The following is a 25,108-nucleotide window of genomic DNA, read 5'->3' on the forward strand; positions in this document are numbered from 1 at the left end:
AGGCCTTTTGAAAGGGAAACAATTAACGGTACAAATTAAGTACAACAATATTGGAAATCCTTACTGCTGATCCAACACCATGACGACGATGGTCACGTCTAAAGAATGTTTCTTCAATCATTTGAAAGTGCAAACAGTACCCACAGGTCTTATTAAGTAGCACTAAATGCAATAAATACATGATCTGCATTTACAAAACTCAGTTATACTTTATTTGTATAATTAAAATTAAGCTGTTCATCTTTACCTTATTAAAAAAAAGATGTAATAGAAAATAGAGGGATAAATGTGAGATAAGGAATGAGGAAAGTACAGACAAACACAACAACAGAGATTCTAATAGTAACAGCTGGAAACACTGCACTTAGCTGCTCAAGTCCTGTTGGTAGGAAAACAATTTTCACTATCACAAGGTCTTGCTATATCCCAGAAGAGGCCGTAGGCTTATTCCCCCATTCTCTGATGACTTTATCTAGCACTAAGTTAAAGAGAAAGGGGAAGGGGCCATCTCCTTGGCAAATTTCTGTACGTAGGTATTTCAAAAGGCTCAGACAATTCACGTCTCTGCACATGATCTACCTTTCCTGAAGCCTGCTTGCTACTCACCAATCAAATGATCAGTTTGTTGTTCAACTCTGTTTAAAGAGAGTTTTATATTGGCAAAAGAGATAGGCCCCTGGCAAATATGAAGCCTTACTATTCTAAGCTACTAGAGTATTTTAACACGTTGACAACGGGCCCTGGTGATCTCCGTAGTACTGTGGCCAGCGGTCGTCGACGGGCCCCAGAGATCTCCGTGGTACTGTGGCCAGCGGTTGTTGACGGGCCCTGGTGATCTCCGTGGTACTGTGACCAGCGGTTGTCGACGGGCCCCGGAGATCTCCGTGGTACTGTGGCCAGCGGCTGACGACGGGCCCCGGAGATCTCCATAGTACTGTGGCCAGCGGTTGTCGACGGGCCCGGAGATCTCTGTTTTAAGTACAGGTATCATTTGTAGCTTGTTGTGCTATCTGTTGGCTATAATTTAAACTACTTTCAATCATGTCATGGAGTAGAGAGATTGTAGATATTAGTGTCAATGTGTTTTTTTAATTGTACAATCTTTGTAGCCATGGAAAATTTGTATATACACAAGTGTTCTTACCTGCCGAGAATCATTGACCAAGGCAACGAGGCTTGTGTGACGACGAAATATTTCACGATTTACGTGCAAATTCATTATCTGATATGCCTAGTGAAGGAAAGAGTGTAAATATTGATAGCAGAAGTGATTTTGGACTGTTGGCATCGTCCAATCGTTGGAAACATTCGCATGTTTTGGTGAGTGACAGTGATTCCAGCAACGATGACAAGGTAGAAGTTTGTTTACTTGGACTGGATACTAGCAGTGGCTATACGAAAGACACTCCTGACATGAATATGGAACAGTCTGAAGGTCAGCCAGGCCTCACATTTGTTCCCGATGATCCTTGTAGGTTGTAAATCGCTTTTTCGATGACGAGTTATTCAATATTTTTGTAATGCAATCTAACCTGTACCACAGTAAAGATACTAAAGTGGACTGACATATCCGTTACTGAAATGAAACAGTTTTTGGCAAAAAAACTTTGATGGGACAGGTAAAGAAAGACACTTTGGAGGGATTATTGGTGTACAGACCCTTTGATTGAGACTCCTATTTTCAGACAGCTGATGAAACAGTAGATATGGAACACGTGGACGATCCAGCAGACAGGGTTTGTAAGGTCACACATGTTCAGACCTTGTATAAACCCCAGCAGGAGATATCACTTGATGAGGTCGTCTAAGATTTAGGACCTATAAACCCAGAAAACTGGTAAAATATGGCCTCCTGGTGTGTATGCTGTATGAGGCCACTACAGGTAGCAAGCACATTTAGACCTATAGTTATAACAGCGTGGTAAGTGCAGATACTTTGCTTGCAACAAAGACAAGGGTTTGTGAGACTATTAGGGCCAATAGGGGACTTCAACCTGAGTTTTCAGCTGCTGTAAACGGTATGAAGAAGGGGCAAAGCACGCAATGTCGGACGGGAGGTTGGAACGACAAGAGGGTGGTGCGAATGGTTAGCACTGTACATCCAGCGGAGGTGTTGTAAAGAAGCCTGCTGAGTACATGAAGGGCAGACCAGTGTTTGTCATACTGACAAAAACCTTCAAGTGGAGTAAGAAAGTTGTTCTCTGCTTGATCAATGTATTCCTAGTTTACAGAACCCAGAAACCTGGACAGAATACCAACGCAGCAGCCAGATGTTCAAGAGGATGAAGATCTCCTGGAAAATACCCAGATCTCGAAGACTGAAGCTCAAAGACCATCAGAGGATATGAAGAAACATAAAATGGAAGTTATAGTAGGGTCAGGAAACATAGCCCAGCAAAGTCTGCAGTGCACACAACACGCTACATCACCTCATTCTGCAAGGAGTGTACATCACAGAACTGGTGAGTAGGATTTCAAAGTTTCATCTTGATACGACCATTAGAAGAGAACTTATGTCTGTTTTAGTAAATCAGTGCATTATAGTAGTTACATTCTGAAATCATCTGGTCCACAGGGGGGGAGTGGCTGAGTCACCTGCCTGGTCGCTAATGTGTTAACTAGAGCTGCATGAAAATATCAAGAAGACTGTCAAAAATGAGGTCCTTGCAAAACTTAAATGAGAATCCAACATATCTGTTCTCATTGGCAGATTTAAGTCACATTGTACCTTGAATATCACTATTTTTCAATCTTGTCTTTTTGTAACTATCATCTTGTAATACTGAAAGGCCTTACCTTGACGACTAGCACTCCTGTGTTGTCCTCTTCCGGACTTGCGCCCGACCAATCTGTCGTAGAGAGACATCTTGTGCTGTAACACCGGCTGGTTGTTTCCGGGTTGTCCTGGACCTGCCTCCGGGTTGGAGTAAACCGAGTTGTGTCGACCTCTACCGAACAAGCCCGAACTGTACGTGGTGTTGGAAGACCTTACCGATCCCACGCGATGCAACTGTCGCTGGAACCAGTTGGGACGTCTTTCGACCAGAGGGGTGTCGACACTCTCCTGAAACAACGAACACGGTATCAGTTGTTTCAGTCTCTAGACCCCGACGGAATTAGTCCACAAGGCCTATGGAGGACCTTCCCTTTCTGTCGTACGACAGTGGTTGCAAGCGGTTTCCCTAGCCTACTCACTTTCACATCTTAGTCCATCCTCTTAAAACAACAAACACACAATGATAATGAGCAGCAGTCACCTTGGCAATCTTTACAGCAGTCCAAACTGGTCGTTGGAAAGAGTTTGGTCATGTTATGAGAAGACAAGGGATGAGATGGATTGATTACTTTGTGAAAGTGATGGAAATAGTGCAGAACAGAAGCAACAACAAGGCAAGACTCACATAGTCAGCGTAGACCTCGTCTGAAGTCACTCTCTTGGAGGGCAACAGGTTAGCGTACAGGGAGTCTGCTTCTTTCACTTTGTAGTTCTCTGCAGAGCCCTTGGGTTCCGACCTGCGGTAGTGCTCTGAGGCCAGCGTGTAGGGCAGGTCCTTGGGCACCACTTCGTCCCAGTACTGGTCCTTGAGTAGCTCGGGATGTTCCTCGTGCATCTCGTCCACGATCATGTAGGCCGCCTGAAACACGACATCAACATTAGCGCACACGGCAGTTACTTGCGCGATTTATGTTAGTTGGAAGACACCAAGAAACCGGCCAAGGTAAATTATCCTGTGTGGCTGTAGGCCAGCTTACCAAGAGCCTCCCAGATGTTCACCATCTCTATCCTCCACAAGCGTTTCCTTGGTTTTTTGCTCTTCATACTGTACCATTCATTCCTGATTTTGTCCTTCTGAGTAGTTTGATTCACAGTTTTCATGAATTTCACTTCTATGCCTGAGTACATATGCATGCTATAGGGTTGTTTTTGTTTTTGTGGTATTTTGCAGTCCCAAAGTACTGACTTAATCATAAAAGTTTGATGCTGACTTTTTCCTGCATGACAGTGTTGTCTTTCGAGATTGTGCTTTAGAGGTACCGGAAGTTCCTTCCAAAAGAGGTGTGAATGCCAGCCCCCATGGTATCCGTTCTCATTGGTGACGGGCTCCTCAGTTTAAGTGAATTAGAAGGTCTTATTCTAAAGGGAGCTATTTAGTAAGTGGTGCACGAGTGTGTGATACAGTGTTGAGCCAAACCAGTGAGTTCCTTGAAGAGATAGTAGCTGCTACATCGGAGCGTGGGACAGAACTTGTTATAAAGGAACTTGAAAAATCTCTCCAGTTCAATTCTGAAGTTGTGGCAGAACTGAACGTAAAACTCGAGAGCAGGGATAAAGAAATTTGCGAGATGAGGGAAGACTTTTCTGCAAGATGTGACTCAGTGGAACAATACAGTAGAAGAGCTAACATTAGAATTTTGGGGGTACAGAAAAGTGTAAGTGAAAATACGGATCAACTTGCAGTAAATGTTTTTAGGGAGATAGGTGTGAATGTGAATTTGCAAGACATTGAAAGGAGTCACCGAGTCGGACCTAAATCTCCAGGGAAACCTCGGCCGATCATTGTCAAATTCACATTTTATCGAGCGAGGCAAGAAGTATTTCGCACCAACATTGACCAAAGTACCGCTTGTATTCTTAAGAATTTTGTCTCGCAACATCCCAGAGCCCTACGCGTCTGTCATATAAATGGGCAAAGCTTATTAGCAGCCAACCAAATGGACGAGGTTGCAGAAATATTCACCACAGCTGTTTTCTATGTCCTACTAGTATCTGAGTCATGGTAAACAGATAAGAGCCCGTCTTTTTTGTGTCATCTTGAAGGCTACTCGCTTCTTAGAAATGACCGCACTCACAAGCGAGGTGGAGGGGTATGTGGCTATGTCCTAACCAGCCTCAAACCTAAGTTGTTAGGTCATTCACCATGCAGGTATGAGAGCAAACCAGAATACATGTTTGTAGAAATAACAACAAACAGGATTACAGCCCTTGTAGCAGTAGTTTACAAACCTCCGAATACAGGTCACTTAGAAGATTTTGAAGCCGACTTAACTAAACCACCGGTACTGCCAGACTACCCTAACACAATAATCATGGGAGACTTTAATACGGATTTAAATGACACAACTTCTTCCGAATCCACACTACTCAAAACATTGTTTCAGGCCTATAATATGGACATCTTACCTCTCTCTCCAACTCACCATACATCTCATTCGCACACACAATTCAGACAGAGTTCTCTATGTTGGTCAAATCTCTGTACCTGGTATATCTGCACATGACGCATGCCACCGAAACCCTTCCAGAAATTTATCACCTATCGACCATTTAAAAATGTAAATAAAGATAGACTCTTGGAAAACGCAGGCAAAATAATACCCTGGCATGACATAATGAATTATAACAATCTATAGACGACAAAGTCACCTTCTTTAATAGCAAAGTAACGGAACTGTTTTACAAGCATGCCCCAAAGCGGCGAGCGAGAATATCCAAAGGATCCTCCCCGTGGTTAAATTAGACAAATAATGAAACAAAGAGACTGCACTTACAGACCGTACAAAACTTTGACGAGTATAGGAAGTTAGGAAATAAGACAACACAACAAATATGAAATGCTAAACTGCGACACGCTTACACTTTAGAATAGTGACGACAATGTGGAAATCTATTAATAGCCTTGGACTTACGAAGAGCAAGAAATTACAGTACCTCTCGAGACTCTTAACGAGTACTTTACTGCTAATGCCTCTGCAGTACGACCTGATGACAAACAGAAACTTATGAACTATTACGATACTAACCCTACCCCTGATGGAGAGAAATTCTATTCGAGTCATGTGACGCCTCTCCAAGTCAGAAAAGCAGTCCTCAGAATAAGCACGAAAGCAAAAGGAATTGATGACATTGGAACTAACATTGACAAACTAATTCTTGATTGTATATTACCAAGCTTAACTCATTTAATCAATTTCTCTCCTCTATACTCAACATATCCATCTTTCTGGAAGAAGGCTATTGTGCTGCCTCTTCCATAAAATCAAACGCCTTGGAACAAGGGAGACTATCTTCCAATCTGTATTTAATCAGCTTTATCTAAAATGTTAGAATATGTAGTCCATACACAAATGTCTGATTACCTTCGAACGCACAATCTGCTTAATCTTCTCCAGCCCGGTTTCCGACAAGGACATAATACAACTACAGCCTTGCTCAAAGCGACTGAGAACGTCAGACAAGCAATAGATAGAGGAAGATTCACAGTCCTGGTACTACTAGATTACAGTAAAGCTTTCGACAGCGTAGACATTGACATTTTACTTGTAAAACTGAAAGCTCTACATTTTTCTCAGTGTACAATTGCTTGGATGCATTCTTATCTTCATGGATGTCAACAGTGTGTGAAAGGTAATAACGAACTCATTTCCTCGTGGTGCCACGTGAACAGAGGAGTCCCTCAAGGCTCTGCACTTGGTCCTCTCCTTTTTGAACGCATTGCGAATGACATTTAATACATTGGAAGTACCAAATGTATGCTGACAATCTTAAACACTACATAGACTCTAGAGCACGAGGCCTTCAGGAAAATATTGACTTACAGGCAGTTAGTGATTGGTCTGCTGCGGACGGCCTAAAAATTGAACCCTACAAAGTCGCAAGTAATCCTTCTTGGCCATCAAAGTCAAATGACAAGTATAACTAAACATACATTGCCAAGAGTAATCCTTCAGGATGTTCCAGTTCCTTTTGTACCACAAGTGAAGAAACTCGGAGTTATCATAGATGAATGCATGACTTGGTCTGCACATGTCTTATATGTAGGTATGTTCAGCCTTTAGCCCTAAGGCTGGTTGGATCCTCAACATCTCCACCATCAGCTGTCATATATGGCCTAGGAATCACTGAAGAGGCATACTACGGAAATGAGGAGTGAGGTAGTTTCCCGTTGCTTTCCTCACCAAGCCAGAAGTTGCTATTACATATCAGTCTGCCAAGACTACTGAAAATTATACACCAACTGACCCTATGAGCAACATTTTCACACCATTCATAGCAGGAACTGGTTGCATAAGGAATGGCATTACTAGCATCACTCATACCTCATTCACTTTCATATTGTGAAAGCCAAGGATGAGACTGAGACAGATCTATGAAAGTAACAAAATTGCTCTAGCCCATAGCAGAAGACATAGTGCGCTGTAAACACTAGGTCCTGCCAGCAAAGGGGTGAGGGCAAATCTATGTATATAAAATAAGAGTTTTGTCTGTACACTGCTCCGAATTTGAAAATAATGGTATTTCTGTATCGGTCATGTCCATAGTAACAAGAAAATGCACTTTTTACTTTTTCGTAATTTCTGTCTGTCTGTCTGTCTGTAGGCCCTATGTACACGCATCACGAGAAAACGGTTGAAGAGAATTTAATGAAAATCGGTATGTGAAGTCGGGGGATGAGCCTCTACAATCTACGCTATAAATCATTTTACTCACGCTGAGTGAAATGGTAGTTTAGGGGAAGGGCTAAAATTGAATTCTCAACTATTTATGTTATTAGTGGTCTAATGAAAATCGGTATGTGAAGTCAGGAGATGAGCCTCTACAATCTAGGCTATAAATCATTTTACTCACGCTGAGTGAAATGGTAGTTTAGGGGAAGGCCTAAAATTGAATTCTCAACTATTTGTTATTAGTGGTCGTATTTTAAAGAAAATGGGTATGCAAAGTTGGGGAATAAATTGCTACAATCTAGGCTGTCAATAATTGTATTCACGCTGAGAAAAATGGTAGTTTAGGGGAAGGCCTAAAATTTAATTTTCAAATATTGTTGTTATTAGTAGTCCTATCTTGATGAAAATCGGTATGCAAAGTCAGGAAATAAGTCGCTATAGTCTAGGCTGTAAATTATTTTATTCACGATGAGTGAAATGGTAGTTTAGGGGAAGGCCTAAAATGTAATTCTCAAATATTTCTTATTAGAGGTGTAATTGATGAATGCTACATAACTAAGGTTATATAGTATTAAATTTCCTGTTATTCATGTCTTATACATTGTTACCGTACTGGCTATGATCACAAAGATATTCATGAATTTGGATTTTTGTTAATAAGTCCATATCAGCGCCGAGTAACGAGAAAATGGGTAAACAGTATTTTAAAAAATCGGTATGTAAAATCGGAGAATAAGAAACTACAGTTTACGATATAAAACATTTTACAAATCACAGAGTCGAAAGAAAACGAAATGTGTAGGCCTACAATATAGAAAGCTCATAACATTGATCAACAATAACATTACATTGACCATTGTTTGTCGTGATGTGCTTTGTGTCTTCTGTTGCCCCTCATCACCGGTAGATAGGATTACTGCTGAGTACAGAGTATTTTTTATTTGATTTACGTCGCACCGACATAGATAGGTTTTATGGCGACGATGGGATAGGAAAGGGCTAGGAGTGCCTATAGGCCTTAATTAAGGTACACGCCCAGCATTTGACTGGTGTGAAAGTGGGAAAGCACGGAATGCCATCTTCAGCGCTGCCTACAATGGGGTTCGAATCCGCTATCTCTCGGATGCAAGCTCACAGCTGCGCACCGCTAACCACACGGTCAACCCGCCCAGTCGTACCGAGTGTAACAGCCTGCCTGTATATTGGCGGGAAGTAGTTGGGGAGTTAGATAACTTTCTTCTTTAGCATGCCATTCTCCTGGTTTATAAAATTTTCTGATACTACTGGTACGTAACACACTGGATCACCATAGCATTCGGGCTATTCAATCCCTACTCTGAGGCACTGATTGGAATGAACAGTGTGCATATTTGGCGGAATAATGGCAGATGAGTGTTCATGGTAATCTGCGACCTGGTCATCCCAGCTCTGGAACTTTGGACTATTAGATTGGCACTGCAATCTAACCGCAGCACTGGTCGTTAAAAGTGATAAAACGTATGGCTTTCCATTTGATCGAGTATTTTATATTATAGCATTGCTTTTAATCGCTGAGTGGCCGATGACCTCGATGACAACAAGCATCATCATCATCATCATCAGCTTTTAATCGCTACATTCATACTTACGTTTTTGTAATGACCTATGTTGATTTCAGTTAGGAAAACCACAAAGTCAGTCTTTCTGAGAATCCCTTAGCGAAACACGGGTACATCAACTAGTGTCTTATATATCTGTCAAAACGTTTACTCACCTTTACATTCTTTATATAAATATAAGCATATATTTCCAATAAAGCTTAAAAAGAAATAAATCGAAGCTCTTGTAATCCACATTTTGACTATTGTGATGTTATCTAAAGCCGCAGTTTTCCGTAAGGCTACAGCGCGCTCAAAATGCATGTGTGAGATGATAACGTGTCACCATCTTTCGTAAAACTAAAGTGGTTGCGACTCCATGTTCGTCGTAACCATCATGCCTTGTCTCTTATCTTTCTTCATGTTTCCATCCAAGTGCCGCATATAACAAGTGACATTACTAGCTGTTGTCTGTACGTGGAATATAAGGCTTTACCTTGACATGGCGGTCGATGAGCCAGTTGAGCTCGATGTCGTCGTCGTCTTCGCCGAACGGGTTGATGAGCACCTCTGCTACCTTCAGCCAGCCCACGTAGAAACAGAACTGAAAGACAACACGTCACACCATCAGACCAGACATTATCTGCTTACAACATGCACTACCAACCAACACAGGGACTGACCTGTAGAACCGTGAACAGAGGGAAGTACATGTCTCCGAATTCTGCGTTATCCTTGTTGCCGACGAACTGACGTCCCATCAGCGCCGCCAAGAAGTACGTGTAGACGGACAGCGTCACCACCTGTGAACACAAAGCCACACCTGAACACTGTACTCACTCACTCGAACTACCATGTGCTATGAAATGAAATGGCGTATGGCTTTTAGTGCCGGGATATCCCAGGACGGGTTCGGCTCGCCAGGTGCAGGTCTTTCTATTTGACGCCCGTAGGCGACCTGTGCGTCGTGATGAGGATGAAATGATGATGAAGGCAACACATACACCCAGCCCCCGTGCCGTTGGAATTAACCAATTAAGGTAAATCCCCGACCCGGCCGGGAATCGAACCCGGGACCCTCTGAACCGAAGGCCAGTACGCTGACCGTTCATCCAACGAGTCGGACACCGTATGCTATAATTACAGCGGACAGCCAGCACAGTCTGAAACAGATTAAAACACGGAACACAACTCTGTGAGCCACGCCGCCCAGCCGTCATGAAGTGAGGCGAGGAAAAGACGCTCAAACAATGGCGCTCGTCAGACATGAAGTGAAGAGATACGCCACTGTAGACTCTGCTGTTCAAAACATCCAACTCGACGCTAAAGAATGTTTGGATCGTTTGGTAGAAAATAACCCACAAAGTTGGTCAGCGATTGAAGAAAGAGCTCCTGATTCGTGAGAGAAATCAGATATCTCAATTGTCACGAGATTGATTAATTCCGGCCATCAGGATCTGAAGAGAACCAACACATCTTTGGTGCAGTTGGATCCATACGGACAAGCACACACGCGGGGTTTGAGATGGATGCACTGGCGATTTTGTTGAGCATGAAGGCGTTTGCAAGGTACCTAAAACAAGCAGTGCAACTACTAAAGTTCTTCGTTTGCTTAACTGCTGTTCCTCAAGGCAATGAATTCATCAAGAAGCTAATTCGAGCAAACGTCTCAGACATTGAACAGCCCGCCGACGTTTTCTTTCCCGACCTCACAAAAAATTGTGAAATTTATCACAGTTACAATTATGGTATCTTCTGACAATGCCATTAACATAAGGCAGAGAGATCATTTCTTACGCCTTAACTCTATCCACTTTTCGGCGGCAGCATTCTGTAATACACTTTGCTTTTCTTGCTATACCAAAGACTTCCCTGGTGTATTTAAGACACCCTTGCTTTCATCAAATGTACACATAGTTGTCATATTACTGACGAGGTCTATTTATTAATAACAAGTACTGTATTATGGCTTGAGCAGTGGCCATTCAAGTAGCTGGAGACTGTCGATGACGAACGTGAAGGGGCAGTCAAGCCACCTACAGACGGAGAGCATTATCGTGCATATACAAAGACATCGATATTGGACGCAATAACTCTTTTGGTTTCATTTTGGTAAAAGGTGCAAGCATATTCCGTTCCAGATCTTATCGCTGTATGTAAATTATACCGAACAAAAAATCAGGATGCTCTTTCTGTTTTGTACAGAATAATGACGCAATCGGATTGGCAGAGAAAGTGTTTCGTTACTTCCGGGCGGACACATCCACAGCAGCAAATGGAATGAAATAGTGAACGAAAGAAACAATACGCCCAATGGTTTGATTGCTCAGTATGCCCGCTTTGTATTTAGTTGATAACGGACTCTGTTCAGCATGTGGGGTGTGTCACGAACGACCCGGATCTTAGTACAAGTCCATCTTCTTTTTACACTAAATTCTTCACGTAACCCACAAGAAAAAATGCATGGGAGTTACATCGTCCGAGCGCGGAGGCCAATTCATTGGCCCAGCCATTTCCGTGGATAATGATCATTCAAGCGCTGGCACAGCACCATTCCCAGAGGAACATCATCTTGATTCTGCCAAGAAACGTTAGTACTCCTCACCGTTCAGGCGAGGAGTAAGGACACACAGTCACCAAAGATGCCGGTCGAAACACTAAAACGATGATCAAATGTTGTGTGGTCTGTTAAATGTGACACTAAGACGGCGACAACACCCGAGCTGGTGTTGGACATTGGCAGGGCACCATCGGCACGGAACCCAGAGTACGAAGAGGCTGCTTTAATTCATCGACCAGAACGAGGTCTGCCGCAAGGAAGGTTTGTGCTTCTCATATGACAATGTGGAGAATAAAACGTCGTCTGTTTTCTTGTTCTAATTTATTTCAGAATTACCCACAGATTAAACCTAATTGCTATTTATTTACAAGTCACACAACATGGAGTCCCGGCTAGTTCGAATTACCTGAGAGCGCTACTGTCAATTCTCCAAGGCCGACACATGACCACTGACACTCACGACAGCTGCTCAGTGTATAGCTCGGGAAATTCGCGGTGTGGCTAGCTACGGAACATTCTCGCAGACGAAGAGAGCAGTACACGTGTGCCTCACTAGTCCCTTCCAGAGCTGGCAAATAACGATAAAGACTTGAAATGGACTCTCAAAAAAGAAAGTATTATTTTTTGTATTCAAGAAAGCTTAAGTGAAAAACAAAAATGTGACACCCAGGACCGTCAAACAAGTGTTCTTCTATCCTGAACGGATCCACTGCGGAATCTGCATACCCTCTAAGATATGCACGTGCAATATGTGTAGGAACTAACAGTTCCGCGATGTCGAACAAAAGCACAAAAACAAAAATTAATGAGCGATTTGCAGGCCATGTCGACAAGTACGTTTTGAACAATAGGAGCCATTCGAGAGACCGCTACGACGAGGTGTTCGAGCCAGACCTCAAGCTCGCTGACCACTAGAGTTGGCAGAGGCGATGCATCTCATTAACAACAAACAGCACTGTCATGTAACAAGCACACACAAAAAGTAAAATATATCCGTCGCAATTATGAGAGGATCAAGGACTGGATGTTGAGAAAGAGGCATGATGAAACTCCTTCCCTTGATGCACGGCGTAGCTCTTGCCTTCCCACCACCACGAGCGCGCGGCGCCTTGCTAAGCTCTCGATGTGATGTATTACTGGAAGGCTATTTTGCCTTACGTCGCACCGACACAGATAGGTCTTATGGCGACGATGGGATAGGAGAGGCCTAGGAATGGGAAGGAAGCGGCCGTGGCCTTAATAAACGTACAGCCCCAGCATTTGCCTGGTGTGAAAATGGGAAACCACGGAAAACCATCTTCAGGGATGCCGACAGTGGGATTCGAACCCACTATCTCCCGGATGTAAGCACACAGCTGCGCGCTCCTAATCGCATGGCCAACTCGCCCGGTATTACTGGAATGTAACGAGCACAATCTTATTTTCAGAAGTAAATGGGTGGGTAGCAGATGGGGATCTGCAAATTGTTGAGGAATTTGAAAAGAAGTTTGTATCTTTAAAGGTGATAAGGAATGGTAAAGATCCACTATATTATAACAGAGAAGAGACTAAGAAGGAGGTGCAGGTTGGAAAGAAATAGAGTTAGAAATGGCTGTGGTAGTAAGGAGAAATTGAAAGAACTTACTAGGAAATTGAATCTAGCAAAGAAGTCAGCTAACATAATGGCAAGCATAATTGGTGGCCATACTAATTTTAGTGAAAAATTAAAGAGTGTGTACAGGTACTTTAAGGTAGAAACAGGTTCCAAGAAGGACATTCCAGAAATAATTCATGAACAAGGGGGGGGGGGGGTGTATGCGAGGTTCTTCAAAAGACAGAAGTATTCAGTCAGCAGTATGTAAAGATTGTTGGTTACAAGGATAATGTCTTGCATGAAGGAGCTATACCAAATGAATGCAGACTTTAGTAGGAAACGGTGATAGACATAACGCTGAAAATTACAGGCCAATCAGTTTGACATGCATTGCGTGTAAGCTTTGGGAAGGCATTCTTTCTGATTATATTAGACATGTTTGCGTAATTAATGACTGGTTTGATAGAAGGCAGTTTGGGTTTAGGAAAGGTTATTCCACTGAAGCGCAACTTGTAGGATTCCAGCAAGATAGAGCATATATCGTGGATTCAGGAGGTCAAATGGACTGTATCGCGATTGACCTGTCTAAGGCATTTGATAGTGTAGATCGTGGAAGAATACTGGCAAAAATGAGTGCAATTGGACTAGACAAAATAGTGACTGAATGGGTGGCTCTGTTTCTAGAAAATAGAACTCAGAGAATTACAGATGGTGAAACTTCTTCTGTCCCTGTAATAATTAAGAGTGGAATTCCTCAAGGCAGTATTATTGGACCTTTATGTTTTCAATAATGTGTGTAAAGAAGTGGAATCAGAGATAAGGCTTTTTGCAGACGATGTTATTCTGTACAGAGTAATTAATAAGTTGCAAGATTGTGAGCAACTGCAAAATGATAAACGGGGTTAAAAGTCAGGTTGTGAGTTTCACAAATAGGAAAAGTCCTCTCAGTTTTAATTACTGCGTTGATGGGGTGAAAGTTCCTTTTGGGGATCATTGTTAAGTATCCAGGTGTTAATATAAGGAAAGATCTTCATTGGGGTAATCACATAAATGATTGTAAAGAAAGGGTACAGATCTCTGCACATGGTTATGAGGGTGTTTAGGGGTTGTAGTAAGGATGTAAAGGAGAGGGCATATAATCTCTGGTAAGACCCCAACTAGAGTATATGGGACCCTTAACAGGATTATTTGATTCAGGAACTGGAAAAAATCCAAAGAAAAGCAGCTCGATTTGTTCTGGGCGATTTCCGACAAAAGAGTAGCGATACAAAAATTTTGCAAAGTTTGGGCTGGGAAGACTTGGGAGAAAGGAGACGAGCTGTTCGACTAAGTGATATGTTCCGAGCTGTCAGTGGAGAGATGGCGTGGAAGGACATCAGTAGACGAATAAGCTTGGATGGTGTCTTTAAAAGTAGGAAAGATCACAATATGAAGATAAACTTGGAATTCAAGAGGACAAATTGGGTCAAATATTCGTTTATAGGAAGGGGAGTTAGGGATTGGAATAACTTACCAAGGGAGATGTTCAGTAAATTTCCAATTTCTTTGAAACCATTTAAGAAAAGGCTAGGAAAACAACAGAAAGGTAATCTGCCACCTGGGCGACTGCCCTGAATGCAGGTCAGTAGTGACTTATTGATTGCGAGTAAAAATTACATTTTGTGAAAAGTAACGATTACAAGTGAAAAGTAATCGCTACAACTAATTCAATTACTTTTACTTAATTACTTTGTACAGGTCGGCAAGAACAACGTGAGATAGGAAGAGGGCATTCTACAAGTTGCTTTACGTCACGTCTTATCGCGAGAATGAGATAATAGAAACAGCCTAGGAGTGGGAAGGAAGCGGCCGTCAGGTACTGCCCCGTCCGACGGACATTCTGATGGTGAAAATATTTTCGACCAACGAGACTCGAACCTTAACGATGATGGCCAGCAGGCGGGCTAACAGAAAGTCTCCAAATTTTAGACAGAAGGAATAGAGTGTGTATACCCCTGGCACGTGACGACTAGGGACAAAGGAAACACAAGACGTGATATCCGGACCAGTCGGAAGCTTTCATCTGACATATTACCACACACATGAGCTGTCAGCGAGCAACAATGCAATCAATTACTCCCACAAAATGAGATGACATTTAAAAAAGTTGAACGAAAGGCTAGAATTTGTCTCAGAATGTATATAATTCGAATGACATGAGGTTAGAAAATGTGGACAGAAACACGTATTATCGGTAGTACTTTTTTCTCCTACAATTTGCTTTACGTCACATCGTCTTCAGCCTAGGAGTGGAGAAGGTACTGCCCCGGCATTTGGCTGGGTCGGACGGCTGGCGTCAGTGGGGTTCGAACCGACTTCGGTCCAAGGCAGCAAGTGAGTCCAGGTATCGCATTAATATCCTGAATCTCGAGCGGAGAAGAGGTAAACAACATAGCAACTTTTGATATTGTTGGACCACACATTTGATTTGCGTGTACATGCCGTAGCTTAATTTGTAACTTGATTCTTTCTTTCTTTCTTTCTTGCGAAAGGCGAAACCTCCCAGGAAACTGATCTACAGCTTTTCTTGATATGTTCTCATGGTGTTGTGACTTGTTTAAAGATTACGTTTTAGCTGAGATTTTTTACAATCACTTATTTTTGAGTGGAAAAACGACTAATATTTAACTTCAGATTGATGCCAAGTATGAAAAAAATCGTTTTGATATTTAATGCTTAAGAAATACGCGGTAAAATAGCCCGTTCCAGCAAATTCAGTTCAAGATTTCTATGGTTGTTCTTACTGCACGGCACGGTGTGCTACCCATCAAAGGTCGAGGGCTTGAGATATTTCAGAGAAAAACCACATGGCTGTGAACATGGCCCACACTTGCTTTACAAATTATTCTACAATAATTATAATAATGTGAAATTTCCGAGCATTATGTGTACGGGAGTTACATTATCTCCCGCTCGAAATAAACAATACATGAACATCCACAATGTCATGCCAGAGTACAACTAAACATCCATTCAGGGAACTTTCAGGTGGTTTTTTTCATAATCCAGTGGCATATGCGAACTCTTTTTTGAATAGAAAAGGTACCATTGAACGCCAATGCACTGTCGCTCCCCAATGTTTCTCCGAAGGGGATGACGCCTTTGTATGTAAACCATTGATGACACCATGGCCTTGACATTGGACACTCACGACCTCAGGTACGCTCTGTTCTACGTTCTACAGTGGAGAATCTTCTCCCACACTTGTAGCATTGTTCGTGATGAGATGGGAACAAACTTTACGTAATGCCCTGTCCTTGAGCGGCCTGTGGACCACGGGCTCGATTGCGGACGGCATCGCTGCTATGAAATTCAATGTTTAATTAAAAGTCAGCCATGCATCACCCAACAGAGTTTTGATAACAGGCAGCTTAAGGGCACCTGGCCATTTTGTATGAACTTTTGAGTGTCAACAAACACCATTTAAAAGTTACACATCTGAGCTACAATATAAAGTGTATCCGCAAAGTATCGGGCCTCGAGGTGGTTGGATGACGTGGTGGACCGGTAGATATCCATAAATCGTGTAAACTCATGAAGTGTGCGCGTATCCTCACTGTCACGTTCAGTGTAATAATTGGTCATAGCAAGTGTGTAATTACTGCTGGACAGACAAACCCGACATGGCTTTGGTCTGCACTGAGCTCCATATTGCGGCCACTATCTAGTATTCGGGAGATAGTGGCTTCGAAAACCCCACTGTCGGCAGCCCTCAACATGGTTTTCCGTGCTTTCCCATTTTCACACGAGGCAAATGCTGATCCAGTACCTTAATTAAGGACACGGCCGCTTCCTTCCCACTCCTTCCTGTCCCATCGTCGCCATAAGACCTGTCTGTGTCGGTGCGACGTAAAGCAACTTGCAAAAAATAAAAATAAAAAAAATAAAAAAATAAAAAAAAAGGGCAGTCGCCCAGGTGGCAGATTCCCTATCTGTTGTTTTCCTAGCCTTTTCTTAAATGATTGCAAAGAAGTTGGAAATTTATTGAACATCTCCCTTGGTAAGTTATTCCAATCCCTAACTCCCCTTCCTATAAACGAATATTTGCCCCAATTTGTCCTCTTGAATTCCAAGTTTATCTTCATATTGTGATCTTTCCTACTTTTAAAGACATCATCCAAACTTATTCGTCTACTGATGTCCTCCCACGCCATGTCTCCACTGACAGCTCGGAACATATCACTTAGTCGAACAGCTCGTCTCCTTTCTCCCAAGTCTTCCCAGCCCAAACTTTGCAACAATTTTTGTAACGCTACTCTTTTGTCGGAAATCGCACAGAACAAATCGAGCTCCTTTTCTTTGGATTTTTTCCAGTTCCTGAATCAAATAATCCTGGTGAGGGTCCCATACACTGGAACCATAGACCTACTCTAGTTGGGGTCTTACCAGAGACAAATATGCTCTCTCCTGTACATCCTTACTACAAGCCCTAAATGCTCTCATAACCATGTGCAGAGATCTGTACCCTTTATTTACAATCATATTTATGTGATTACCCCAATGAAGATCTTTCCTTATATTAATACCTAGGTATTTACAATGATCCCCAAAGAGAACTTTCACCCTATCAACGCAGTAATTAAGACTGAGAGGATTTTTCCTACTTGTGAAACTCACAACCTGAATTTTATCCCCGTTTATCATCATAGCATTGCCTACTGTACATCTCACAACATAACCCCTGAGATTAAGGCTAGTCTGGGACTCAGGAGGTGAGCGGGTGCAATATATTACTATTGCATTCACTCACACCAATAGAATTGAATAAAAATGATAGCAGTACAGCGGAAATTATCATATTGCACGAAAACATATTAGGAGTGCAATAATAATAATAATAATAATAATAATAATAATAATAATAATAATAATAGGCGAAGGTCCTAAAAAATCGAACATTGCTGTCAGTCTCGTTACGGTAATACACACAAAAGCTGTGCACTTCCTTGAGATATTTCGCTTGCAATCTCTTCGTACGCTGCTGTTTTATTCATTTTATCGTGGTACTGTATCGAGTGCCTCACACACACAGACGCACTGAAGACGAAGCCATGATTCCCAGCATGCCTAGCGCGCATCCTTAGTACTCGTCCTCCATTGCTCAAATCTATCAAAGACTTTGGAATTCTCTGACCACTTAGAACATGTTCTAATACCACTTTCAAGACTTTTCATGTTATTTCGGGTTAACATTACGTAACAATATTCAAAACATTGAAATGTCATGAAATTAGATTTTGTGATATTTTCTCTCATAGAGCAATTATTGGCCCGGAGAAAATATACGATTATTTGGGAAAAGGAATATTTCGTCGCTGCGCGGACAAAAACTCCTTTGTGAAATATGTTAGCTTAGAACTTTGGCCGGTAAGGTGCAATATTGTGTGAATTCTGTCAAGATATTCTCGCTCTTACGACTACATGACGGTTATTATATTAATGGGAGTACTATGCACGAATGTCATTGGGAAGCGGAGTAATTAAATGGACAGTTTAATTCCACACTGAAATGATTTTGAAGGTAATATCGCATAATAAGAATGTATTCACGCAGAGCAGAAATAAATAAAACCGGAAGGGCAAAGACAGATGGAATGTTATTAACCGTTGATTTGAATTTCATCGTGATCCAAGAAAAAGTCATGTTGAAACAACTTGTACATCGTACCGCGTCATTTCTGAAGAGACAGGCAGAAGCGAGAACAGAGCTGGATGCACATTTCGAACTGCGCTCATTTAAAACGAATTACGGTTTAGCTTGCGTTGTCTGTATTCCTACGAGGGGAGCGCTAGTCGTATTCTGTGTATGAATGTTCTTCAGTTGCACTGTAAGATGGAACAAAGTCCCCGGATGAAGGGACGATCTCGGTGGAAGAAGGGCGGAACGATAAGTTTTATTTCATTTTATTTGTTAGCTAGTTTTTATTTTCAGGATGTAGTGAAGGAGTTTTTATGTGTGCATATTTTCCTTTATTGAACTTATTGCACAACATAATGAAATTTTAGAGAATATGAACGAGATATTAGGTTGATCTGGAATGAGTAGATGATAATGTTCAACCTTAAGTCATAAGTAACATTTAAATGTACAGTATTTCTTTGGGAAGTTACATCTTCTCTAATATTATTCATTTCGGGATAATTTAGTACTCTAATAAAATCAACTGTGTTATGCAGATTTATTTAATTCATGAATATTTATATTGCAAGACGTAATGCTAGTTGAGGAATCTTTATAAGGCAACCTAGGGGCACAGTCATCTCAATTTAATAGTTACATGTAAATGTAATTGCCTGTAATTTGCATTAATTTTATAACGCGTAGGGATATTTGTATGGACTGAAGGTTAAGTTGAGACTCAGATATTCTTGGAGTCGTGATTTGTAATGCTGAGTCTTCGTAATTATAATGATATTCAATGTACAAATATAAATATATGCAATGAATAGATGTTATAGGCTGTTAAATTGATGAGTAATATCAACGAAATGAATAAATGAATCTTCGATATAAACCATACGAAATGAGATGTATGGTTGTTACAGGTTTGCGGCTGCCTGATCCAGAGGTTCCGAGGTCCATGGAGCTGTATAGGCAATTTCCGCTTGCAATGAAGGAATGATCGCGAGGTATCCTGGTATTCATAATGTGGCTATTGAGTTGAATGCCATTTTATCCATTCTAGGAACATGTTGGTTCATGCCACTTGGTTTGATTATGTTCTGCAGATGTACTTCTGGTGCATGCAGTTTTATTGATGATATGGTGATTTCCTCATTTACATTATTTCTCTTTGAGATGATTTTCTATGTTTTTTAGGTTTCGAAATCCATCTTCTCTGTCTTCATATTTGTTGATCCGTTAACCATGATGAGGCTATTCGAAATCGAACATTTGAGTGAATTTCTTTATGTTGCAACAATGTACTGTTCCTGACAGATAGAGCTAGCTAATTTAGTTCCGGGACTTATTCGCGGAAAAGTGAATGGATAACCTCCACCAACCCAGTTTAAACTTCAAAAACAAACTTGTTCTGGATTATATCATTTCAATCTATTTACATTTAATTTGATACAGCAGAAAAATTTAATTGTCAATTCCGTAATTTTATATTATATTTTTTTGAACTTGAAACTGTCCACTATTATCCGAGAGTGGGTACACCAAACGCAGAGCTAATCTCAAAACAATGTACGACGATTGCATTTCCTCCAAACTATTTACTAATTGTGAATAAACCAGCCATCTACATTTCAATTCATTTAATGATTAGCAGTATCATTTATAGATAATTAATCATTTCTGATCCCCTATTATTAAATTATAATATATATTTTGCCATTGCACGAGACGGTTGTCTGTCTCAGGCATTAGATGAGATAATTTAAGTCGTCCCTGAAACTGTCTGCAGATAAGAGTCATCTGACTAGCTGGAGCCGTCAAGGGAACCATGCGCATAATACATCTGTATTGAGAGGATACCACGTTCTTGCATGTATCGTCTCATGGTATGAGACTGTCATTAACCCATGTCTGCATGCTGCACGTGATTACTGATGTGACGTTACAGATTTGGTATTAGTTGAAGTGAAGCATAGCGAATTCACGTTGGTACTTGAAGACTTGGTTTAGTTTTACCACCCATTAATAAGGTTCCATTTTCCCCCAGAATTAAATTTTAAAACTAAAAAAAGGCTAATATTTAGCGGCTCTACTCTAAAATACGAGACTTCGACTGGAGTTTATTTCACTCCTTCAAAAATATTGATCTAGCAGTTGATTTATGTTGTATATCACTCTACAAATGTTCTGAAAATTGCATTCCAAGGCAGAAAATCGTTCGAAAATACAGATATCCAGTGTGGTTCACACGTGATATTATTCAATCCATAAAAATTGAGAAGAAATGTGCTATAAAAAGAACATTTTTGAAATATTGGGATACGAGATTTAGACAACTTCGATGGGAACTGAAATTAAAATTACACATCGCTTATGCAGTTTAAATTCATAATCTAGAAAATGGACTTAAGTATTAATCAGTTTTGGACGTACGTTAAAAATAAGCGGGAATCACGACCACGTGATAATTCATTCCTACTGAATGGGAACTGTTATAAGCCTGGAAATATTGCAGACGAATTTTTCGAGTATTTCTCATCAATATAAGTTTACACGAATGTCACTCATAACATGGAACATATGTTTTTCTGTTGTGTCCAGGGGCGGTGAGTTGAAGAGAACTCGCACAACGGTAGGCGAAGTAAAAAGTTAAAGGCTAAGAAATCCAGTCGACCACACATAATCAAGGGCTGTGTTGATCTACCGATGATTCAGTTAACCTTTAATTGCGAGCTTTATCTAAAGATATCCTGCTTTCTGGAAAAGGGCATCCGGCCTTAAAACAGGGCCGAATCCAGACGTGTGGGAAAAGAAGAGGGATATCCTGCCTCCTGGAAAAGTGGAACATGGCAAAAATTACTCTAATCCTATACGGAGATAACTCAGAGATGTAATGTTATAGCAAAGGATTTACGGGCATATTAAGACCAGCTGATCTGGCATGACTAACTTGCTGGGTTGACACCAACAGAAGGACCGATGTAATATACATGAATTTAGAAAAGGCCTTTCATAAGTTTGACCATAAAATTCTTTTGACAAAGCTGCACGAGTTCGAGGTTTTTAAACAATTACTTCAACTATTACGTTCCTATTTAAAATAGACAGCAATCTGTTTGCCTCAAAAGAGAAATTTTACATAATTTTGTTAGTTTTTACCACATGGGTCCGAACTGGGGTCCCTCTAATTTCTCATTCGTTACTCTGGTTGTTTGTCGTTTAGTGACGACGTAGAGTTGTATAAGACCATATATAATTGGAGTGACGATAATGACTTGAGAAACAGGATAATAATTTTATGATGTGATAGTAATAATTTATTCCTTAATGTTAAGAAATACAAAGTTACGGTATTTAAATGTAAAAAGGAATATTTAAATATGACATGTTGCGTTGGTGAAACAACTCTTCAAATTGTAACGTCAATTAATGATTTAGCAATTATTGTCGACAGCAAATTTACTTTTAATAGCCATATTGTCAAAGTAAGGAGTTCGGCTAAGAATATGTTAGGTTTTTCCAAATGATTTACTCAACCGGAAGTAACTGGTAAGTAGTAGACATATAAGTTTAGTACTAAACAAATTAGAATATTCATCAGTAATCTGGGACCCCTTTATAAGGAGCAAGTTTTTCACACTGATACTGTACAAAATACATTTATAAGGTATATTAATTATAAGAATTTTAAATGTGTTTTGTTCATTTGACACTTGAACCCAGTTTTTACGAAATTTGTTCAATTACACGTCTTTGAAAAAGTGGAGGACATTAATTTCCATTGAGGAACATTGTAAATGGAAAGACAGACCTGCGTGTAGACGAGGGGCACACACACGGTGTCGTAGCCGATGAGCGAGCCCAGGCGCCTCCTGATGTCCGACAGCTCCACCAACATGGTCTGCACCACGTGGTCGCTGGCGATCAGAGACTCCTTGCGTGCTCGGTTGATGATGTTCGTGGCCCAGATGAGAGGCATCCAGTACTTGGACATGTCCGACTTCTCGTCCATCATGTCGAAGATCTTCTTCTCACTGTCCAGCATGAGACCTGAAGACAAACAGTACCACGATGCAAGTTACTTGTAAACTAAAGAAAAAGCCGTCTTAAATTGTGACAATCTATGAATTTTCAATTTATTTCGATAATTTACCATATTTCCTTTTCGGGAGAAGCTCACAAATTCCGGACACACTCAAACAAAGTTTCTTTGGCCTTTCCCACGCTGTGACATCCTACTTAGGTTAGTTGTGTTTCTTTTCTCACAACAGAACGAGCGCATGGTGTTGTAAAGAAAAGCAACTAACAAAACGATGCGTTCAGGCTGCTATACGTGTATATCTCCATTTCTGTACTGTGTTTTTCTTACATCTTTTTATTCACTTTTGTAAATGATCTTGTCTTGCGCGGCTTAGCTACGAGCTGCACGACAGGTGAGCTTATTCTCAATTCTATTATGTTATTTGTACGAATCCGCATACAATAGTACAATACTCACTAGTTTGACTTCTTCACAGCCATATTCACCATTTGTTCACGCGATCATTTAGATTTACGTGAACATCTGCCTCTTACAAGAACTTTGATTCGATGGTACAGAAAAAAGAATATTTCGTAAATTTTTGAAAGAATTTCTAAATATATATATATATTGCTACCATCGTTCTGAGGTGCAGTTCTAACTCGAGAACTGTACACGAATCATGTGCAGAGCAACAAAAACATTTTCCAAATGACATGCGTTACAGCGGGTGTGGCACAATCACAGAACAACAGAGCTCTCAAATCAGACGCTACTTGAGGTACTACGTGCAACATCTCGGGACGAGGACTTTTGTAGCGATATAGCGTGCCTGCCTCTTACCCGATTCCCGGCCAGGTCAGGGATCTGAGGGCTGGGTCTTGCCTACGTGATTAGAATTGAGGAGCTGTCTGACGGTGCGATGGCAGCCCCGGTCTAGAAAGCCAAGAATCATGGCCGAAAGGATTCGTCGTGCTGACCACACCATACCTCGGGCTGAGCAGCGGTCGTTTGGTAGGGCAAGGCCTTCAGGACTATAGTGCCATGGGGTTAGATTTTTTAAATAGTAGGAATGCCAATGATGAAGTAAAAGAGGAAAAAGCCGTAATCAGCGTCACGGCAATTACAGTGCCATTGAGTTACTAAAGGTAAAAGGAGAAAAATAACGTTCCCTTTTTTACGAGGATAATAAATCGCAGTTTTATGGCTGTCGACTTGAATAGTGGCATTTTTTCAGAGATAGAAACGTTTATGAAATGTAGTCAATAAGCAAACTTGAGCTCGAGGATTTGGTCTAACAAGAGTCTCGAGAACAGCAAGCACTGTACATGTTGGTACCCACCTTGTGACCAGGCCTCAGAGTATGTTTCCGTGTATCTCTTCGGCATCTGAAAAGCCATACCATATTTCAAGGCTACTTTGCAGGCTGAGTTGTAGCTTAAACTACAATCGGTTATTTATCATTTCTGTTTTGCCAATACGTAGTTATAATTGTATAGCTAAATACAAAGCTTTTTATTAGAAAATCAGGAGTGATAATTATTTGATTACAAATAATAGTTCGTTTATTTTCGACGAATTCCTAAATTGGTATGCGGCAACATGCTCAGCCAGGAACCTGCCACTACAACGGCAATGGAGCTACAGGGTTAGAACTCCGCGCCTTAAGATGAAACGTGGAGACACAAACCTATCAAAGAAATAGGAGTCGTTGAATTGATGAGGAAGAGTGGAAGTGAGAACTGACTTGGTAGAGATTGAAGAAAAAAGAAGGAAACATAACGGACACAGGTAGATTTAGATTATAAATAAAGGAATTCAGAGGTTTCTAGGGGACAGGGGAGGAGCCAGTAAAAATCGTACATGCAAGGAAGTGAAATAATGAAACGGTATGGCAGAAAATGAAGACAGAGACGACTGCCACGTACGGTTAGCTCTCACCAGGCAAATCCTAACCTTCTCCCATTCTTCCGTAGCCATAGAGCAAGCCTGGGGCAAGGCTGAGCGCTCACCTCAGGAATGTAGTGGAGACTTTAATGAGCGATGTGGCGCCTAACAAAGAATAGAAACCGACACTTCCTCCTTTGAAACGTTTCTCCACTTGTTTGGCATGCGGTAGAGCTCGATATGTAGTTATTAATTAAAGCTTAAGTAGGGCCGGTCGTGCCCAGGGAGGAGAGCGATGACATCTTTCTTCATCTTGGCGCTGCTTGAGGATTCACACAGCCTCCGGGCTGATGACTCTTGTTCGATAGGCAACGATTCAAAG

The 25,108-nt window shown here is 41.2% G+C and overlaps 1 protein-coding gene across 2 annotated transcripts in view; it reads right to left on the bottom strand.

The window, feature by feature from the left end:
* Best2 (bestrophin 2) overlaps nt 1-25,108 on the bottom strand; it is a 232,724-nt gene that overhangs the window by 16,525 nt on the left and 191,091 nt on the right. For both annotated transcript variants that reach the window (XM_067156771.2, XM_067156772.2), the window contains 5 exons: nt 22,630-22,868; nt 9,707-9,826; nt 9,520-9,627; nt 3,402-3,635; nt 2,797-3,064 (listed from right to left, as the gene is read on the bottom strand). In XM_067156771.2, the coding sequence (XP_067012872.1) occupies nt 2,797-3,064; nt 3,402-3,635; nt 9,520-9,627; nt 9,707-9,826; nt 22,630-22,868 (969 nt within the window). The remainder of the gene's footprint in view (nt 1-2,796; nt 3,065-3,401; nt 3,636-9,519; nt 9,628-9,706; nt 9,827-22,629; nt 22,869-25,108) is intronic.

This window comes from Anabrus simplex, chromosome 12 (genome assembly GCF_040414725.1).
Source record: "Anabrus simplex isolate iqAnaSimp1 chromosome 12, ASM4041472v1, whole genome shotgun sequence".
Taxonomy (NCBI): domain Eukaryota; kingdom Metazoa; phylum Arthropoda; class Insecta; order Orthoptera; family Tettigoniidae; genus Anabrus; species Anabrus simplex.